This window comes from Temnothorax longispinosus, chromosome 10 (genome assembly GCF_030848805.1).
Source record: "Temnothorax longispinosus isolate EJ_2023e chromosome 10, Tlon_JGU_v1, whole genome shotgun sequence".
Classification (NCBI taxonomy): domain Eukaryota; kingdom Metazoa; phylum Arthropoda; class Insecta; order Hymenoptera; family Formicidae; genus Temnothorax; species Temnothorax longispinosus.
In genome coordinates, this window is record NC_092367.1 from 8,661,904 (window position 1) to 8,683,255 (window position 21,352).

The 21,352-nt window shown below is 39.7% G+C and overlaps 2 protein-coding genes across 4 annotated transcripts in view; one reads left to right on the plus strand and one right to left on the minus strand.

The window, feature by feature from the left end:
* The first annotated feature begins 776 nt into the window (after window positions 1–776).
* Window positions 777–21,352, plus strand: part of LOC139820032 (odorant receptor 13a-like) — a 32,389-nt gene continuing 11,813 nt past the window's right edge. The window contains exons 1-3 of one of the 2 annotated variants that reach the window (XM_071789945.1): window positions 777–921; window positions 1,044–1,168; window positions 1,540–1,793. The gene's annotated coding sequence lies outside the window, so the exon portion shown is untranslated. Of the gene's footprint in view, window positions 922–1,043; window positions 1,169–1,463; window positions 1,794–21,352 lie in introns of those variants that run through there. The other variant, XM_071789946.1, reaches the window with a different exon arrangement.
* LOC139820035 (uncharacterized) lies at window positions 3,189–21,290 on the minus strand. Of its 2 annotated transcripts, XM_071789951.1 has the most exons (3): window positions 10,781–21,290; window positions 9,770–10,698; window positions 3,189–9,690 (listed from the first exon to the last, which is right to left on the minus strand). In XM_071789951.1, the coding sequence occupies exon 1, from the start codon at window positions 13,381–13,383 to the stop codon at window positions 12,289–12,291; it is 1,095 nt and encodes a 364-aa protein (XP_071646052.1). In that variant the 5' UTR covers window positions 13,384–21,290; the 3' UTR covers window positions 3,189–9,690; window positions 9,770–10,698; window positions 10,781–12,288. The 2 variants fall into 2 exon arrangements, with proteins under 2 accessions (XP_071646052.1, XP_071646051.1); XM_071789950.1 differs by having other exon boundaries at window positions 3,189–10,698.

A 21,352-nucleotide genomic window follows, 5' to 3' on the forward strand; every position in this document is an offset into this window, starting at 1 on the left:
GCCAATCCTTATTCTTTATTATTATTATTAGATTTACAATTTTCTTTTTAAAAAAATAATTAAAAATATATAATTTTATAAAAAAATTTCATAATGAGCCGGCACTGGTTTCTGACATTCACCCGACATTGAGAAATATTATATCATATATCTAATTCAAATTTTATTACTCTTTTTAAACTGAATTTGTTTCTTAAGATGATTTTTGAAAAATTATATATTTGCGCTGGTTATGACATATGTAGACTATATATAACGCTTACATCAAATTAAGAAGTAGTCTACCACGTAAGGCAGTTGGCTCACGATCCAGAGGTCCCGAGTTTGAATCCCACCAAGGTAAGTGTGTTTTTCAAATACGAGAAAATATTTATAATCATAGACTGCATCTTAAGAAACAAATTTAATTAAAAAATAGTAATAAAATTTTGAAATAAATAATTTTTTTTATGTCGGGTGAATATTAAATGTATACAGAATATGCGATATCCCACTTTTAATGTTCCTAAAATAATCTATAAATGTTCTATAAATATATTTTGCATATATAAAAAAATTATGGATTATGCGGAAAAATTTATAAAACATTTGTAGATTATTCGAGAATATTTACAGAAATTTCTAAGGACATTCAAAGCGGGACATTACATGTTCTTTGCACATTTATAGATCATTCATAGAAAATTCATGAATATTCTAAAGAATATTTATAGAACATTCATGGAATATTTCATGCTGTATGAGCGTAATCGTGCCGGCGATATACTGAATTGAATTGCTTTGTGCTTATCTGGAGATTTCGTCTCCCTACATCGTGTTACCACCGCTGCCGCAAAAGAAGGTTCTCTCTACGCTTGGCAGAAAGTGACGACTGACACGTTCGATCCCGACTTCGTTGATCGCAGAAGAGCTAGACTCGAGGTACGTTTCCGATTTGCAATTATAACAGTATCGTGCGATGAATGTTGTACCCAATTATAACCTCAAATGAAGTTGTGCACGTTGCTAGTATTCTGATTATACAATACATTTTTACTTTGTAGGGTATTATATATTGACAGCAGAGAGCTGATACCGAGGAGATCAAGGAGCTTGTTCACAGGTATATATTAACGGCAGGGAGCTGATGCCGAGGAGATCAATCCCGTTTACGCGCGAAGGAATTATTGTAAGTTCTTATTATAAGTTCAACTTATTTTTTATTCTTTTCCAGTTTTAAGAGTTAGAAAAAGATAAAAATACTCTCTTTTTATTTCATATATACATTTTACATGTCCTCCTTCTCTCTTTTATTCACTTATACTATCTGTTGTACTTCGAAATCACTTATCTCTCTTATCTTCCTTCTTTTTACGTCTCCCTTTCCTTTAATGTTACTTAAAAAAATTTGTAACTTTTCCATTTTTACTGTTAGTAGAATATGCTTCTCAAATTTGACAATTTATTTCTGAAACATTCCGTATTATATTATGCACTATATAAATTAAACTATGTATAATATATATATAAACTAATTATATGTATGTTTGTGAATTATAGCAATTAGATAAGGAACTAAAGTTTCGTCATATCTGAAAAATGGCACCACCGAAGGTATTACTCAGACAAAATCGACAAAACAGCACTGCAACTTTGAAGAAAGGAATAACGACCAGAAGTCAAAATTCTTTACAGAGCAATGTATTACGACAACGCAATGTTGGTAGAGAAATTCGCGCCAAGCGCCAAAAGTGGAAGTTTCGCCGTTTAAAGAAAAAACGCATAAAAGATGCGCTTTTGCAAATATCAATAATGTACGTGTACTCTACACAATTATTATATCAAAATTTAAATGTATATTTTTATTTAGTGGTAAGATTTAAATGCAATTTTCAGCTTGATTTTTATGTCGACGTCCATTCTTTCCTCATGAAAATCAAACCACTATTTTAATTTATCCCAAACACAGCATTGTAATATTTACATTAATGTTCATTATACATGTACATCTGTATTTTCAAAAAGGTAAAAAAAGGCGCCAAGTACACGCATGGTTACCTCGGAAAAACTAAGTGCTAGTATCATTAATTTTAAATTATTCTAGCTAGAGATTGCGATTATGTCTTGTATCGCAAAATATATACGGCTTATAGAGCTTTACGATCTGTACATACTGTTTGTAAGATAAAGATATATTGTTTCTAAAATGCGTAACACTACAAAATGCATGATATCAGTACAAAATTACCTTTTTCAAAAAGATAAAAAAAAGGCGCCAAGTACACGCGTAGTTGTTACCTCGAAAAAAAAACCTAATGGCAGTATCATTAATTTTAAATTAAAAAATATTAATAAAACCCAAATGATACGTAATATCTTTGTACTTCAAAAAAACCCAAAAGTGGGTGGGTAGTATCTTTATTAAAAAAAAAATTAAAACCCAAGTAGTACATATATTACCTAACTTAACTCAAATGACATGTATTTCAAAAAAAAATGTGAAATCTTTAAATTAAATTGCGCCAATTGTAAAGAGAATATGTATGTTGCTTTGAAAGATAATTGTTATGCAACTACTTTAAAGAAATAAAACCCAAGTGATAATAGCTTCTTAATTCTCTTTAACAAATTTTTAATATTACAAAGAATCATTTTAATTACAAAGAATTAAAGAAGTAACAGTACAAAATAAAAATATTTAATTAAAACAAAATAAATAAATTTTTCTTGTAAAAAAACTTGGCGCTGCTAGACTTTGATATTTAAACATTAAAATTTAAACATTAATACTAAGATTTTTGATTGAATAAAAAACAATAAACATAATTTAGGGAAGAATGCGACAGGAGTAAAAAAGCAGCGCCAAGTTTTTTTACAAGAAAAATTTATTTATTTTGTTTTAATTAAATATTTTTATTTTGTACTGTTACTTCTTTAATTCTTTGTAATTAAAATGATTTTTTGTAATATTAAAAATTTGTTAAAGAGAATTAAGAAGCTATTATCACTTGGGTTTAGAATAAAAAAACCCTTGAATAGGAATACGAAGATACCACTTGGGTTTTATTTCTTTAAAGTAGTTGCATAACAATTATCTTTCAAAGCAACATACATAATCTCTTTACAATTAGCGCAATTTAATTTAAAGATTTCACATCTTTTTTTGAAATACATGTCACTTGAGTTAAGTTAGGTAATATATGTACTACTTGGGTTTTAATTTTTTTTTTTTTAATAAAGATACTACCCACCCACTTTTAGGTTTTTTCGAAGTACAAAGATATTACGTATCATTTGGGTTTTATTAATATTTTTTAATTTAAAATTAATGATACTACCATTTGGTTTTTTTTTCGAGGTAACATATAAAGTAACTGGGGGGAATATGCCAGTGTGGAAAATATGCCACTCGTTATGTTTAACAAAGTTACGGCTAGGAGCGTTGTTGTATATACTGTGAAATTGTTAAAACTATTATATCTGACGTTTTGCCTAAGTTTTACTTACTTCCTGTCAGTATTATAGTTTTTATGGGATAAGTATAGTATGACAAATATGACAACGTGCTTTTTAGAATTTTCTTAGTGTTTTATATAAGATATTCTTCAAGCATTACACTATTTTTAACTCGATCAGCTTGTCGTTTTATTAATATTGGTTAGGATGAAAGTATTCAGTACGTCGCCGATTTGTTTTACTGGCAATCGTATAATACAGGCTCATTTTAATATGTATGTATGTATGTATGAGTTTATTATTTATCCCCGCAGGGTTTACAAGGCGTTTTTGTGAGGAACGATCCCAAACCTCTTACAAATACCAATTCCCTTATACCCGACCTGGCCACGTGCGACCCTTTACATCCTGGTACACCCCACCCTTTCGGACCCTGCCTCTCATTTTCCTTCTCTTGGCCGCTTCTTCCGTTGGACTTCCGTTGGGACCCTCTTTCCGTGCTCCAACTTCTTAGCTCTCCGCCTCCTCACCGCTTTCGCCTCTGTAACACAGGGGTAACCTCCTCCCTTTCCCCTTCGCCTCCTTCTCCTCTCCCCCTTTCTTCGACTTCCGGCCCCCCCTACCCTTACTTCTCCTTTCATTTTCCCTCATCCTCGTTCCACACAATCTCCTTTCCTTTCACCCAAATTCTATTCCACCCAAATCTCTCTGGTTCCGTTCTCCGTCCGCTTTTCCGCCTTCTTTCACCCTCTTCCTACAATTAATTCTCGGCACTCTAGGTCCTCGCTGTAACTCATATTGTCAGGTCCTCGTCCACCCCTATCCCCCCCTCTGCCTAAATACCCCACATCCTTCTAACAGCTCCGCTCTCTCCTTCTCATCCTCCAACTCCACTATCAGCACCTCTCTCTCTCCCTCCCCGCTTCTTTCCCAGACCCTTCTAACCCCCCTGCGTGTCCGTGTGTGTGCGCGCCTCCTATCTCACTCCTCCCTCTCCCTCACCCACTTGTTCACCTTTCACCTACCCGCTCCTTCTCTTCCTTTCACTCGCTTTTCTTTACCCTCTTTATTGCTTCACTGCCTTTCTGCTTTTCTTGTAGCCTTTTCACACTTTCTCCTCTCTCTACTGTCACCACGTGCATCGCCGCGCGCTCGCTACGCTTCGTCGACCCCGCCTCTCTCGATCTCTCGATCTCCAACACTCGACCCTCTATCATTGGCGTGCTGACTCGCGTTGCGCGTTCGCCCATCGTCTCTCGCGCCATCTCCTCCTTCACCGGTATCCCCTCTCTCATCCTTACTGGCCCGCTCCGCACGCTAATCCCGCCGTCAGTCCCGCCGCCCTGCAGTGGTGCCAACCTACCCTTTTGGGGCAGCCGGCACCCCGCTCCGGGCCGAACCGCCAGTGATGTGCGCTTCCACCGTTCTCCTCGCCAGCCAACCACCGTGCCACGCGTCACCACTCCGACCGGTTAGACCCTGCTCCTTGCCACCTCTCCCTCCCTCAGTTCTCTCTCCTCTCTTCTTTCTCTCTCCTCTTCCCCCTCTCTGCCCCCTTCTCTTCCTGCTCCTCTCGCCGCGTCATCCTAACCTTGCTTTCAACTCTCCTCTTCTCCCTCGATTTCTGGCCGTTTCACCTCGATTCTATCCTCACCTCCAATTCCACCGTTTCCTCTCTACCTCCTTCACACCCTCCTTCAATCCTGCACCTCCACCCTTTCACACAGCTCTGTTTTCGACCCTATTTCTACCTCTCCGAACTTTCCACCTGCTCCCCCGCCGAGGGCTAACGGGGGAATCCCCCAGAGGCTCATTTTAATATAAAACTGCATCTTAGGAGAATATGCCACTACTTAGATAGGGGTAAAATGCCAGTACTGTTTACAGCTTCCTAACCCACTAGCAGGATACTGCTAGTAGGTTAGGAAGCTGTAAACAGTATAAATAAATATTTTGCCGTATAAATATTGAAAAAATGTTGAAAAAATGATGAAAAAATGTTAAAAAATGTTGAATAAACACGTTTATTTCATGCGCTAAGAATATTATAGGCTACGTACTTAATATTTTGCAAAATTGCATTCCGAATAATTTAGACTACTTGTAGCACACAGAGTACTATGAAATGCAAAGAAAATAATAAAAATATTCTTTTACATGTTTTTAGCCAAGAATGCCCTTCTAAAGTTAAATTACTAAACATGTTTGTATATGTGGCATATTACCCACATGGATGGTGTTCGAGATTCCGTTAACGTTGCGCCGTCCGATCAGATGGCAGCATCGATCGGGTATCGACGCCCGATCACCGCGGCAGCTTGCGCACGCACGGGCGCGCTCATCGCCAACGTCTTCCTCGCGATATTCAGAGTCGTACAAATGGCCGCGCAGTGATCAGACGCACGACGTGTGCTCTGTGCATTTTTTATTGGGACTACACATTGAAGTGCCCACCGCAGTGATTACAGCTGCCGAGATACTGCATTAACATGTAAAGCGACCGCTCATCCAGCTCTACTCGGGTACATCAACACGACGACTCAGGCTCACATGTGCGCGAGTGCCGACCGCCACGTGTTTTACCGGCTCACGGGCTAATCATCACGAGGAGGGCAATTAATATAACTGCCTCGCCCACTCACGAACGATATATAAAGACTTCTTATACAAAGACTTCTTACGTTTAGTGAACTCCGAAAGACTGCCCACCACTCTCAGGTCAGACTGTATATATCTATTCTCGTATTAAAGACGGCTCAGACTGTGTTCTGAGTTACATTTTATATTACAGAATAATTAATTAACACCTTCCACGCGCGTCCTTCTCATCCCGCTTCCATCGCCGGGATTAATCAGCGATTTCGCGAACATTTGGTCCTTCGAGCCGGATGCGTGGAACTTAAAGTGTAGCTTGGACACAGATCATGTGAACAGGGCATGCCTTTTACGACATGCCACGTGGACATTATCGCGCGCTTCCGCGAGTGAAGTACAGACATTCTCACGCGCGCTCGCGAGTGTTACACAAACATGTTCACGCGCTCCCGCGAGTGTAAATAGACATTTTCACGTGCTCAATACATGACCCTAACGATTCTCGATTCGTATAGTGTTTTTCTCACGCTTCTCTCGAACGTTCTCGGTTCGTGCAGCATTTCTTACACGTGTCTCGACATTTCTCAGGTATTTCATCGTGCGCAGCTCAGGGACGGCTGTTATGACGGAACCCGCAAAGGCGGGTACGGGCGGTACCACGACGCCGCTGCTCGAGGTACCACCGGCTCGCACATCGGAACGCCAAGCCTCACCCGTGCGCTTGTCCACGGAGCTCATCCTAAATGAACCGCCTGGCGACGGTGCGGAATATTGGCGACACGCTGCCAACTTGTGCAGAGGACATGCCGTTAGAGGAGGTCATCCAAATCTCAATGCATCTCGAAGAGGCGAACAAGGCGTTTCACAAGGAGCATGCATATCTTGAAGCCTCACAACCGTCGGCGCTCATTCAACAGCAAAGCGCACGTTGACAGCTCAGCATGTGGCAGCTCAACCGGCCCGCACGGCAGCATCTAATTTACCCGTGCGATTGTTGCAACGGCACTCACTTCATTGTGATGTGCACGTAATTTAGGGATCTTTCAACAGGCGATCGACAAAAATTAGTCATACCACGGAGGCTTTGGTTCAAATGCCTCGGCCGCCACAACGGCCGCTCATGTAAAGGCTCACGGGGGTGCAAGAAGTGCACCAACCGACACGATGCTGCATGAGGCTCATCAGTCGAACTCATCAGCGAAACCCGATCACCAGCTCAGCTGCGTCAGCTCAATAGGAAGGTGGTGCAATCGTCGCTCACTCATCTTTGGCCCGCTCATTACACTCAACGTTACTAGCTACGGCCCTGGCTCAGATCATCTCATCTGTTCATACTCAATGCGTATGGCCTCTCATTGATTCAGGTTCAGAACTTACCTTTGTTTCAGAATGCTTTGCTTAAGCTCCGCTCACTTCACTCAAGATCAGACGTCATTATTCAAGCTCACGTTCTGCAGGCGTCAACGAACATCCTGCCATCCTTCAACGCTGCACCACAGGATTGGCCGCATCTCACCCAGTTAACATTGGCCGATCCAGATTTCCTTACACTACAGCCAGTGGATATTATCATTGGAGCTGTCTCATATGGGCAGATCATCAAGCCCAACATCATCAAACGAGATACATTGATGCCAATCGCGCAGCTCTCAATTTTCGGATGGCTCGTTCTCGGACCTGTCGACATATCATCACCGGGATCTGCTGCAGTGCATCATGCATCAATTCAGGAGAGAGAAGATGCTCTCGACGAGTTATTGTTGAAATTTTGGACACAAGAAGAAGTGCCTGCGAGCAACAATCTTGAGCTTACTCCTGACGAGCAAAGATGTGAAGAACATTTCAAGAGTACTGTTTCACGGGATTCAACAAGTCGATACACAGTTCGACTTCCACTAAAATCATCACCTGATACTCTTCTTGGCGATTCTTATCTCACTGCGCATCGATGCTTGAAAGGTTTACTAAGAAGACTCTCCCGAGATGACAACTATCGACGTCTGTATCACCAATTTATGACAGAATATCGAGATCTCAATCACATAAAGAAGGCTTCACCCGTTTCCAGTCAGCACACGCAATATTATTTGCCACATCACGGAGTGCTCAAACCAGACAGTGCAACCACAACATTACGTGTGGTATTTAATGGCTTGAGTGCATCTACCAGGAGCCAAGCTGCATCACAGCATTTAGACGTCACCGATGTTTTACTCTGGATCGACAATTTCGACACGTAGTTGCCACTGACATCACCAAAATGTACGGGCAAATCAACGTGCATGAAGATGACTGGGATATACAACGGATTCTCTGGATAGACGACCAGCTCAATGAAGTGCCACATTATCTCACAACGGTTACCTATGGGAGCACGGCTGCCCCGTTCTTATCAGTACAAACACTGTTGTAACTGGAGGAGGATGAAAGTCACAGTTTTCCCCTCGCAGTACCGCCAATCATTCAAGGTCGAGATGTTGACGACATTTTGGAGGCGCCACAACCATTCAGCAGATACTAAAAACTTCAATACTGCTCACCGGACTTGTGCATGGCGGGCGGCTTCCCATAAGCAAGGTGGCACGCGATTCATCAAGATGTGCTCACTGCGGTTCAAGCAGCAAAAGAGCAGGGCTCACAAATTGCATTTGACGATTGCGCAAACAAAATACTCGGATTAAGATGGCTTCCTCAAGAAGACACATTCACATTCTCAACAAGGATCTCGTCGCACACCGATCAGCACACCAAACGCCTCGTTTTGTCTGAAGTGGCTCAGATATTCGATCCACTGGGCTTTGCATCACCAGGGGTGATCAAGGCGAAGATGCTCTTGCAGGAGCTTTGGCTACATAAAGCTCCGATGGGATGAACCACTGCCATCCCAGCTCTCATCACGGTGGCTCATTATCAGAAAAGAACTCACAAGCTTGATCAAGCTCTCAATACCTCGGTGGTACAATCCATGAAGTACTTCGACAGTGGAATTTCACGGCTTTTCTGATGCTTCTCAACTGGCAATGGCTGCAGTCGTATTTATCACCGTCCACGGCTCTAATGGCGCCACGATTTCATTGATGTGCTCCAAAACAGAGGTAGCACCGCTCAAGCGGCTCACCATCCCGAGACTTGAACTCACCGCAGCACTGCTGCTCTCAAGACTCATGCAACACGTTCAAGCCACATTGAAGTTGAACGTCACAGCAACTCACCTGTGGACGGACTCTGTTGTGACACTCACGTGGATCAAATTTCATGCATCGCGCTGGAAGAATTTTGTGAGAAATCGAGTTTCTCAAATTCAAGAGCTCACTGCGAACGCACATTAGAAATACGTACCAGGTACGTCCAACCCAGCCGACTGCGCATCTCGAGGATTAAGTACTGCTCAACTCCAAAGCCACTCATTATGGTGGACGGGACCACCGTGGATACTCACCCCTGAAGCTTGACCATCACAACCCGCGCTCTCGGACGAGTTGAGCTCGCATGAGGCTCGTCCTGGCATTGCGCTACATGCGGCCGCATCTCAACCGGACTATTACTGGGACCTGATATATAGGTACTCAACTCTCAATAAATTATTGAAAATAATAGCTCTCTGTTTCAGGTTTATCGCTCTCTTGAGAGGGTTCTGGGACGGGTCGTTGTACTCGCACTCTGCTTTGGAGAAGGCCCGATTTTTCTGGATCAAGGCTACTCAAGCGGCATACTTGACGTACGAGATCAAGATACTCACGGCCAACTCGAGATCACCAACTGCTCACGCATTCAGTCGATTGACTGCGTACTTAGACGCTCAAGGACTCATCCGAGTTGGCGGCCGTCTCAATCAACCAACATTGGATCAAGACAACAAACATCAGGCGATTTTACCTCGCCACTCACGGTTCTCAACCTTGATCATTGCACACGCCCATCTGCGTACCCTGCATGGAGGAACACAGCTGACATTGGCTTATGTCAGGCAACAATACTGGATCATCGGCGGACGGGCTCCGGTGAAGTCTCATATTTTACGGTGTGTCGTGTGTGCTCGGCAGAGATATATTTTTGTATAAATTATATCTACATATGAATTAAATTACTATAACTTCAATTGTTCAATATTTTGTAGGGTATCATTTTGTGCTTCAACTCACTAAAAAAACAAAAAATTTCTTAAATAAATATACGGATTAATTTTTTTTTCAAGTATTATGATGTCCGAATATTAATGCGAGAATATTATTACATTATTAATTATAAATATACAATTAATCCGTTTATAATTACATTATAGACAAAACAAGCCCAAAACACTAAGGCCTACTTTTATAAGTGTCGGTTAACTTTTAACCTGTTTCTTTTTAAGAAGGACGTTAGGAGACAAAGAGTGAGTTAATCTAAGGTTAGAAGTTAACCGACACTTGTGAAACTGGACCTAAGACTCTTTACAAACTCCTTTATAGCTCAAAACCTTTAGCAAGCACTTGCCAACGTATAGCTCCTGCTTCATTACGTGTACATTAGGTCTCACAAACCATTTTTTTGAAAAGTAGCAAAGTCACTGTTATACTGCTCTTAAAGATTTTTTAATTTTTCTTCCACTATTATGGTCTGGAACTTGAGATACTGTATTTCATCCGCCTTAGACGATGGAGCAGAGATGAGATTTAAATTGGAGCTCTGCAGAAAGATCAAGGTTAAGTAACAGTACTAGGTTCAGCGGAAATTTGTAATTTATTTGAGATAAAAAGACTGAATTTACCTCACACATATTCAGAAATGGACCAACAGGTTCGCTGATATGACAGCAAAACAACTTGCTCTTTCTCTCTGCACAGAAGAAAATTATTGAAAAGCGTAAAACTTGGTAGGAGCCTAACTTCGAACGAGCAACAAGTCTCTCAATATTCGAAAATGTCACGTTCGATGCACTTCATTTCTTACATAAAAATTGATGTAATGTCGATACAGATATCGAACTGCAACGAAGAATAAATACTTACTTTAGTAGACAGCACTACATTTAAAGTAAAGGCACCATGGGCTCTATAGTGGCGGCGGCAAGGTGGGGTACAGTCCTAGTACAGTCGTCATAGTAGATTAATATCGTACGGGTATACGAGCACAAGATGGCGACGGCAGCAAAGTAGGGGTAAAGTTCGCGTCTCTCTACTAATCTAGGACTCTAGTTGAAACAGCCCTAAAATTTCTCTCTCCAAACCCCCAAATCTGACGCATCGCGAACCCTCCCTTACTAACTAATTCGTCTATGTGTTTGTTATGCTCCGCATTCTTTCTAAACATATATCCTAAATATTTGACCTCTTTGACCTCTTCGATTTCCGCATTGCCCCATCTCCAAGTTCTTTGCTTCCTTTTTCCTCTCCCTCTCTCGAACACCAGGATTTTTTATTTTTCACTATTCAAAATTAGATCTTTTCGTTTCAAATACTTCTTTAGAGAGGCCATCATATCCTCCATAGCTTCTTTATTCTTCGCTATAATCACCACATCGTCCGCATATGCCAGGAGAATATTCTCTCCTTACCGACCTCTATTCCTCCTATTCCTCTCCTTTCCAGCTCCTCCTCCAGATCCGCCGTAAATAGTGCAAACAGAATTGGACTTAAAGGGCAGCCCTGACGGACTCCTTCCTTTTGCCAAAATTTGCCTGTATTTACCCCGTTTATTGTAACCTCTGCTATTGTTTCCTCGTATATCTCCACCAGCCTTTCTACTAAACCTTTCCTTACTCCCCTCCGTTCCAGGGACTGCCACAACTTCGGACGATTCACCTTATCAAAGGCTGCCCTTAGATCAACGAAGAAACCAAACAGCTTGCTACCTTTCTCTAACTCTCTTTCCGCGAGATGTTGCAAAATATAAATGTTGTCTGTCGTTCGTCTGTTTTTACGAAATCCCGCCTGTGTCTCAGGTAATAATTTATCGTTCTCCATTTGTGTTTTCAATCTCTCAGCCAGGATCGATGCGTATACCTTATATGCCGTATTAAGCAATGTTATACCTCTATAGTTCTTTACTTCTTCCATGTCTCCTTTTTTGTGCAGTGGATAAATCATCCCTTTTTTCCAGTCCTCAGGGAAGCCTTTACCGTTCCACACTCTTCTTATAATTTCTTTAAGTTTACTTCTAACCTTACCATGACTGAAAATCCATGCTTCATTTGGTATTCCGTCTTCTCCTGCCGCTTTCTTCTTTTTTAGCTTCCTGATCTGATTTTCAATTTCCTCATCCGTCAATTCCGGTTCCTCATCCTCTTCTATCTTCCTTCTCCTTGTTAGTTCTGTTTTTTTTTTCCTCTCCTCCTAGCAATTCCATAAAATGCCTTCTCCATGTTTCTGGTTCTATGTTTTCAACAACGTAAGCGTTGTTCTTCTTTTTCCTGAATTTATTTATGAATTTCCAGGCCTCAGCTTCTGATTTTATATTTCTTACTTCTTTCACTAGTTTTTCTTTCTTTGCTTTCTCCTTTTCTTCTACTAGCTCTTTTAATTCTTTTTTCTTATTTAAGTATTCTTGTCTGGTACATTTTCCTTTTCTCCACTTCTTTATCGTTCTGCTAACTTCCCTCTTCTTTCTTGTACATTTCCTATCCCATCCCAAACTTATGTCCGCTCTGTTTCTGTTTATCTTCAGCTTCTTCTTGACTAGACAATTATCTACATTTCCTTTTAGTTCTACCCAGCTCTCATTTATTTTTGTCTTTTCCAGAGTAATATTTTCTAGATTTTTGACATATTGTTCTACACCTTTTTTATCCCATCGCCTCAACTCAATTTCTTTTTCTATTTTCTTTCTTCTTTCTTCTGGATGAATGCTCTCGACCTCCACAGTTATAGGCTGATGATCCGATTCTACTCTTTCTTCGATTCTGAAATCCTCTATTCTTTCCCAAGCCTCTGTATTTGCTAAAGCATAATCGATTATCGTTTCGCCCTTGACTCCCACATAAGTAAACTCTCCCTTAGCATCGCCCTCCTTATTGCCATTTAAGATGCACCAGCTTCTTTCTTCCACCATCTTCAGTAACTCAGCACCATTGGCGTTCTTCACTCTGTCTTTTGCTACTCTCTTCTTTATCTCTCCATCCACAATCACGTCCCCTTCTCCTCCTGTTCTCGCGTTAAAATCTCCTGCTATTATCAGAATACCTTCTTCCTCCACTTTTAATTTGTCCAATAGCTGTTCGTTTAAGGCACTAGCTTTTTCTCTGTTGTACACCGTTACTTCTCTCCATACGTCCTTATTCATTTTTATCTTCCTTTTTACTATTCCTTCCAGGTCAAGTGAAACTTCGTTTAACATTGCCAACTCTGTTCTTACGCCTGTGATTATTCCGCCCATCGCTCTTCCCTTCTTCTTTACTCTTCTCGCGAATTGGCACTTCCATAAAAAACCTTTTGGTAAAATCTTCTTTATTTTTGTCCAGTCTTTTTCTTCTGTCCATGTTTCTGTCAATCCCACAAAATCGTATTGTTCAATAAAATTCCAAAAATCTGAGTCTTTTCTTTTAATACCTGCCACATTCCAGAATAACAATCTATATTTTCTTGGGTCTTTATTTCGTGGCTTTCTTAGAAATTTTTTCCTGCAATCTCAGACCACCTGAACCATTTTCCTTCTAAGTTTATCTTCTGATATCCGTATTTTGCAATTTTACCTTTACTTCTCTCTTCTTTTACTTTCTTCAAAATTTCGTTTTGTATCTTCCTTTCTTTTTGGGATAAATCATGGTCTATAAATATTCTTGAGTTGCCTATTATTTCGTCTTTGAGATGTTTCTTCTTTTTCATTATAGCTTGCTTTTCTTCCCAGCTCCCTATTCTCGCTACAATCATATTTCTCTCGTCTTTACCTACTTTTCTCGCCCATACTAACGTGCACTCATTACCCGTCAAATTCTTCAAGAATTTTTTGTATCCTCCTTCACGTCTTCTCCCGATTTTAGTCCCTTAATTACAATGTTGTTTTTCCTTTCTTTTTTGTCATTATTCTCCAATATTCTTCTTAGTTGTTTTATCTCTTCTGTGTTTAGGCTTATATGAGTGTCCTGTTCACCCGTCATCCTTTCGTCAGACATTCTGTTTTTCTCTTCTCTCAGATTCATCTTCCAACGGTCAGCTTCTTCCATGACTTCTTGGAGCTTCTCCTTTATAGCATTTATTTCTGTTTGAGCATTATTTCTTATCTCCTTCCTCATCTCATCAAGTTCTTTTTTGATTTCATGAATCTCTGTGTACGCTCCCTTTTTCACTTCATTCCTTAATTCTTCTAATTCTTTTCTTAGCAACTTATTCTCCTGAGTCATACTGCAAAGCGCTTCCATCACACTTTTAAGAGCAACTTTTATATCTTCCTCCTCCTCTTCTCCTTTTTCTTCATCTTTCCCGTGTGTCTGTGCTTGGCCTATCCTTTGATCTCCCGTTCTACGTGCTGGAGATCTGGTAGTCCTTGCACTCCTTTTAAAAATGTCCTCTTTTACTGCCTGTTTATGCAACATATCATCAATCTTTCCGTTCCTAGACTTAAACTTTTCTCTTGTACCGGGTTCCGTTTTTGAGGGTTTTCGCTTTCCTACCCCTTTCTTTTCACTCGTTTTATCCGTATCCGTTGGCTTGTTGTTACCATCGGTAGGAGTGCAACACCTCTCTTCTTTATCAGACGGGTTTACGGGGTCTTCCATCTCGTCTCGGCGTATGCTCGAGGTGATCCCCCACCTTCTGGTCCTGTTTCCTACTTTTTCTCGGAAACCCAGTTCCCGCTATCCGCAACGCAGCCGCCAACCAAGTTCAATGAAAGGCGCATGCGCGCCAGAAGTCTTCCTCGCAGCCCCGTATGTGACTCGATCCCGCCGCGTTACATGCGTACCAACCAAATCGACGAGCGGGCAGCATACACGAGCGCATGCGCACAAGAACGCGAGCAACCCGGTGCAGAGTAAGCAGGTGGACAGGCTCCTCGATTCCGTCGTGAGCAGCCACCGTGGTCACACGTGTGCTCTCCTGCCTATAACGAGCGGCGGACTTCGTTATCTTACTTTTACTATGGAACAATATTGAGTTTTCTTGGATAACTGGATAATTGGTCTATACCTCTACGAGGACGAACGATCGCTTCCGATAACGACGGAACATTGCTGAACACCTGTGGATTGACCTTCTACATGGAATATATCGATTGTTTAAGGACGTTCACCGGCAAAATCGTTTTCTTAGAAATTTTCTTAAACTTTCAGTATATGTTTAATTAAACGCGTTTTATACGTAGGCGTTTTATTCAATGCCCCTTGCGGTACTAAAATTTGAGATATTTAACTTCAAAGTTCCAATTTTTAACACGGGATCCCTATGTTGAGCTCTCGACACGGACATTTTAATGAATAATAAGTACAGTTTTCTTAGAATTTTTTTGAAAAAATAGTATAAAATGCCTCATATTATTAGTAACGTGTGACAATAAAGTTCGATATAGCAAGCGGTATTTATTTTTGAGAAATAGTCGTCTAAAGAATACTATCGGACATAATTTTCGTCTGCTCGGAGGCAGGGAGAGGGAGAGATCACTGCGAGACTTGGCAACGTTGCTACCGCTGCGACATATAGGTTAAGTAGAGAACGTCAAGATCTTATGGGCAACGTTATTTAAATCAAGTTATTTAATCTTTTTTCTTTATGATTCATTATTATTTACTTTTAGAATGCTCAATAAACAAGTAGGACGTACTCATTTATGATTGCCCAGCAAACGCAAAAGGATTAAAAAATATTAAAATTTTTTAATACCTTTGAATCCCTTTTTTGGCGGAATTAAATGAAATTAGATGGGATTCGAAATGAGATGGTCCAATTCCATGGAATCCAAAAAAGAAATTTTAAATTTCATCCAATCCTATGGAATCCGTAAAGGTTATGAAATTGCATGGCATTAGATGGTTTAGGAAACGTCTCGCGCCTCCGTTGGGCGACCAAGCGCCGTTGTTCGTCGGTGAGCTTTTGTGTATGCCTAAGGGCATTACACGCACTACTGCCGACGGGTAATTAACCCGAAAATGAGATTTGTAAGATCTGTCAGGCACCGTAGGGGGTCCCTTTACATAGCGGTCGAGACGAAACTTTGAACTCGAGAAGATGCCCCGGCAATGCGACGCCTAGTGGCGTCGACGCGAATTGCCGGTAATGCAGATACCGCGCGGGCGTGTACTATTGTTGGCGCGTACCGCCACAGAGTTCAACACGGACACTTTTCAATCCCTATCCTAGCATTCAATGGTATTCATTTTATTGTCAGAATAGACGGAATTCAATGGAATTCAATACGGAAATTTTTAATTCCTAGTTTGGCATTCAATGGTATTCATTTCGTTAACGGAATCAATGGTATTCAATGGAATTCATCACGAAACTTTCCAATCCCTAACCTAGCATTCAGTGGTATTCATTTTGTTAACGGAATCAATGGTATTTAATGGAATTCATCACGAAACTTTCCAATCCCTAACCTGGCATTTAGTGGTATAATATTTTTGTGTCGGAATTGGATGGGATTCAAAAAAGACAAATTCTTTCCAAAATAAGGAATTCCATGATATTGAAACTATTTCAATCCCTTTTTTGGACAGATGGAATTCGGAAAGTCCTTAATTGAATTCCTGGCAATCCCGTTTTAATTCTTTTCAATCTTTTTTCGTTTGCTGGGATGGTATTGGAGAAATGGAAACGAAACAAAAATTTGCCAGATCGAGTAAAGCTGCGCGGCTAGACGAGTTTCAGACTTTTGCGCACGGAAGTAGTTGTCAACCATATCATTACTCCGTGCGTCTGAGTTGAGCACAACTGCCATCGGAGAACGTCCTTAATATATGATTATTCTCCTGGGAGGGTGGGTCATAAGGCGAAGTATCAATCAGATATTTTAATATAATTACAGCCTCTTGATTATTGATCTCTTCGTTTCTTTCTTTCGTACGCGTTTTGAGTCACTGACGTGTTACTCAACATCGATAAATTAATGTGAAATTAATTTGAGTTTATTTGCTTGTTTATAAGTAATATTCGCAGTATTGCCTTATTGCAATTTATATAGTCGGTGATATGTATATAGTTGGTTCTCGATTATTTAGTGTGTTTTCTTGTGTTTAATACTAAGTGCGTATCGCTGTATTTCAACGGTACTTTTCATTTGCGCCCCTTCGTCCCTTTATATGTATTTCTTAACTACAATTATGTCGTTGAACGCGATTATTCATTTATTAATGCCCACAGTATTAATTTTATAGCAATGCGTATTCTCTGTGGTATATGTACGAATATCGCTCGCCGCATTCCAACGGCACTTTCTATTCACGTCTTTTCGACCTTATTTACACATTATTATATTTACTTTATATTATCCTTCATCGCGACGAGAATATTTATGCCGTTGAACACGATTATTCATCTATTAATGCTCACAGTATTAATTTTATAGCAATGCGTATGTTTTTGGTATAAGTATGTATTTAGTTTATGATTATTCATCGTTTTTTTTGCTTTTAATATCACATTCGTATCGTCGCATTCCAACGGTACTTTAATTATTGCTTAGTATTAACTTTATAGTAATGCGCATTTTTGGCATATGTATGTAGTTAGCGTACGATTATTCAGCGTATTTCTTTCTTTTAATATTTAGTGCGTACCTTCACATTCTATCGACACTTTCTATTTACGTCTTTTCGACCTTATTTACTCATTATTATATTTACTTTATATTACTCCTTCACCGCGACGGGAATACTTTGCGTTTTTTGTCATTAAATGTCTACGTTTTAAGACTCACCATTACTTATATATTTTGCGAATAAATGTACATCATATCTTTTCATTTGGTAATTTGCGATCCCTCCTGCGTATCTTATGTTATTAGTGCGTTTAGTTAAATTTTCCGCTGGAGTGTTGTTATATTTACTTTATATTGCCGGTTTACGGATTCGTTTGTGTGCCGCTTACATTCCTCTCTGACTTGTATATCAATAATAGAATGCCGAAGAACATGAACCGAAAATCGCCCAAGGACAGAAATGCCGTTAAACGGCGCCGTAGTGATCCAGAGAATGAGAGAGATTCTTCCCTGGATATGAATAAGTCACTCCCCCGTGAGTGCCAATCTTCCGGTAGGGAGAAATTTTTGCTTTCACAAAAGAATAATAGATACTCGGATTCAATCATCGCACCTTATCCGGTCCATATAGAGTCTCTCTCGACCTCTCAGAATATAGGTAATTTACATCCAATGATCATAGGCAAATTATTATGCGCAAAATATAGCAGCGCTGATTCGATTCGAGGATTAGGTCGGAGCTTAATATGCGTTGATTTTTTCTCGTACGTAGAGGCGAACGACTTTTTATCTAGCAAAGATATCCTTCCGCCCGGACTGCTGGCTTACGCTCCGAATTACAAGATCTTCCGAGTTGGGGTGATTAGGGACGTAGACCCCTCTCTTTCCATTGATGAAATACGAGAATGTATTTCGTGGCCGGGTGACCCGATTGAGATCTGCTCTTTGGAGAAACTCAAATTCCGTGATAGATCCAGTAATGAATTGAAGGATTCAACTTCTGTTAAGGTGGTTTTTTCGTCAAACCTTCTGCCTTCCTACATATATGTATGGAAGGTCAAATGTAAGATATTCCCATATATTAATAAAGTTCGTAGATGTACAAATTGTTTTAGATGGGGACATTCCACCCTTTCATGCAGAAGTAATAAGTCATGTGATAAATGTTGCCTTAAACATCCTTCTGGAGTCTGTAACTCGGATCCTAGGTGCGTAAATTGCGGTGGAGGTCATATCTCCACAGATTTTTCTTGCCCGGTTTTTACCGAACATAAGATAATTAATACTGTGATGTCATATACGAATTCCTCTTACGCTCAGGCGAAGAGAATTATCAGGTCTAGAGGTATCAATTCCTGTCAACAAGCGGTGAATCTGCTCAGGGGTCAGGCCTATATGATTTGGAGTGGTTTCGACTTGGGAAGGGCTCAGAGTGAAAGTTCTAGTATTAGTAATACGCTCCAAGAGAGCGGATAATGTGGTCTCAAGTGTTTCTCACTCCCCGTTCAACGATACTATGCGTCCTTCCACTGTGGAATTGAACTTTGAAGGAGATTTTTCTCCCATTGAACCTAACTTAGTTGAATCTAACCTCGAGTCCTTATCGAGCACATTCCCTACTTCTGATATTATATTACATGACCTACGTTTTCTCTATAATTCAGGCAAGTCAGATAAATACAAAGCTGCGGCTTTGCTAAAATATATCGGTTTAATCTTTAGTAAATTTAAATAATCACATTTAATCAGGTCTCGGAAAATTTTACAATGAAACTGTAGGAGTAGTGTCCTTATGACGTTATGTAATGCTAAACCTTTTAACTTTTGTAAACTTTGCCCCGTTATTGCGGATTTAAAAAAAAATAAACTGAATCATGCTTTGAATAGCAATAATCACATTAGATTTACTTAGTGCTCTGCCCTGTTGGTTCGGGTAACTTTTATATGGAGAATTCTTACGAGACAGGAATTGATATATATTACTTAGCTAAATTTAATTTCGATAGTTGTTGGCTAGATATTATTTCCCGAATTATTGTCGGATATGCTTTTTCTAATGTTATTAAGCTTAAATTCGGGTTATGCGAATTCTGGTCTGCGAGCTATACTGCAAAGAAAGAAATGAAGTTATCATAACTTATTCAAACGTAAACTTTTGGCACCTTTTTCTATCGTATATTTATTTAACAACCTTAACAAGAATATCGTAAATGTGATTATAAATTTTTGAGTGATTGTAAGTTCGATTTATAACTAATTGATATGGAGCTTGGCTCTCTTCTTTATCGACACGTGGAGAAGGAGTAAAGGATGAAATACGCAAGAGGGTGACTATTTCCCCGGATAGTCCCCCAGTTTTCTTGTTATAAAGCGTGGTACTACGGTTCCTGTGGAACCGGAAATCTATTCGGAGCAGAAAGAAGAAGAAGAAGAAGACAGGCTCCTCGCCGATCACCGTATAAAAAGTTAGGTTAGGGCCCAAGCGGACTTGTCACCAAAATATTAGCATAAAGGTGACAAGCACACAAGAAACCAATTTCTGCTCGCCGTCGGCAGCAAAAAACCTGCATATGCCGAGAGCTACACCCCCCGTTTTGTATTACCAAACAAAATTTTGTTACTGACGCAAAAACTATTTGTTGATATATAAAAAATGAAATATTTTGTTACCGGAACAAAAAAAATATATTAAGGGGATCCTGCAGCCGTATGATTTACCGACATTATCGTTTTTCGATGGATCTTTTAATTGGCTTTACAGAATTGCAAATTTTTGGTCTAGAATTAAAGTACGCACAAAAATCTAGGGCAGAAAACGCGATTTTATATCAAAAACACCAAAAAATTAAAAATATTACTTATTTGGGCACATACGCAGCTGTCACCTGACGACAATATTTGCTTAAAACAAAAATTCTGCAGTTTATACATACATAATTTTTATCATCTGCCCTTGGAAAAACATGTAGGAATAATATCGTGCAAGTAGAAGTAAGATTCAATGCGTACAAAAAAAGATCCATCGAAAAATTATTTTAGTAATGCAAATACGGATGCAAATGACAAGAAGAGCAGCAACAGTAGTTGCCGGATCTTGCGAGAGATGGCGAGCAATCGAAAAAAAGGACAGATGTCATTTCGTTAGACAAAGACAGATATAGGGAAAACAAAATTAGAAAGGTTGACATTATCGACATCGAGGAAGTTCGCCAGTCACTGCAGGATCCCCTTAAGCTATGTGCGTATAGCCGCCGCGCGTTTGTCCGAAAAAATCCGCTCTTTCAGCCGGTCACCCATCCAAGTAGTATACCGGCGCCTTGTTGCTTGACATCGATGATCGAACAGGGTAGTGGTGATCCTCTGACTCTGACGCTTCTTTCTTTCTTATATTATACTTGCTTATTTTGGTGAGCATAAAGCTATCGCGTAACAATTATATTAACAATACAGATATACAAATAAATCTTTTTTGCCAGTCAGCGTCGAATATTATTTTATATTAAATATTATTAAATATTTTATATTTTATATTAAAAATGTCATACGACAAAATTTGGAATATCAGAAAATTCTTAATAAAAGAGAAAAAATGCAATAAAATGCAATAATTATATAATAATAATTTTTTATAAGTTCTAAAGTTTGTCAACAACTTTTCGGAAATATTACAAATGCAACGTTTTATGTGAAACATTCAAAAATATAACGCATGCAA

Coding starts and splice junctions, on each gene's coding strand:
- LOC139820035 (XM_071789951.1), bottom strand. CDS start 13,383: ATGGGCGGAATAATCACAGGCGTAAGAACAGAGTTGGCAATGTTAAAC.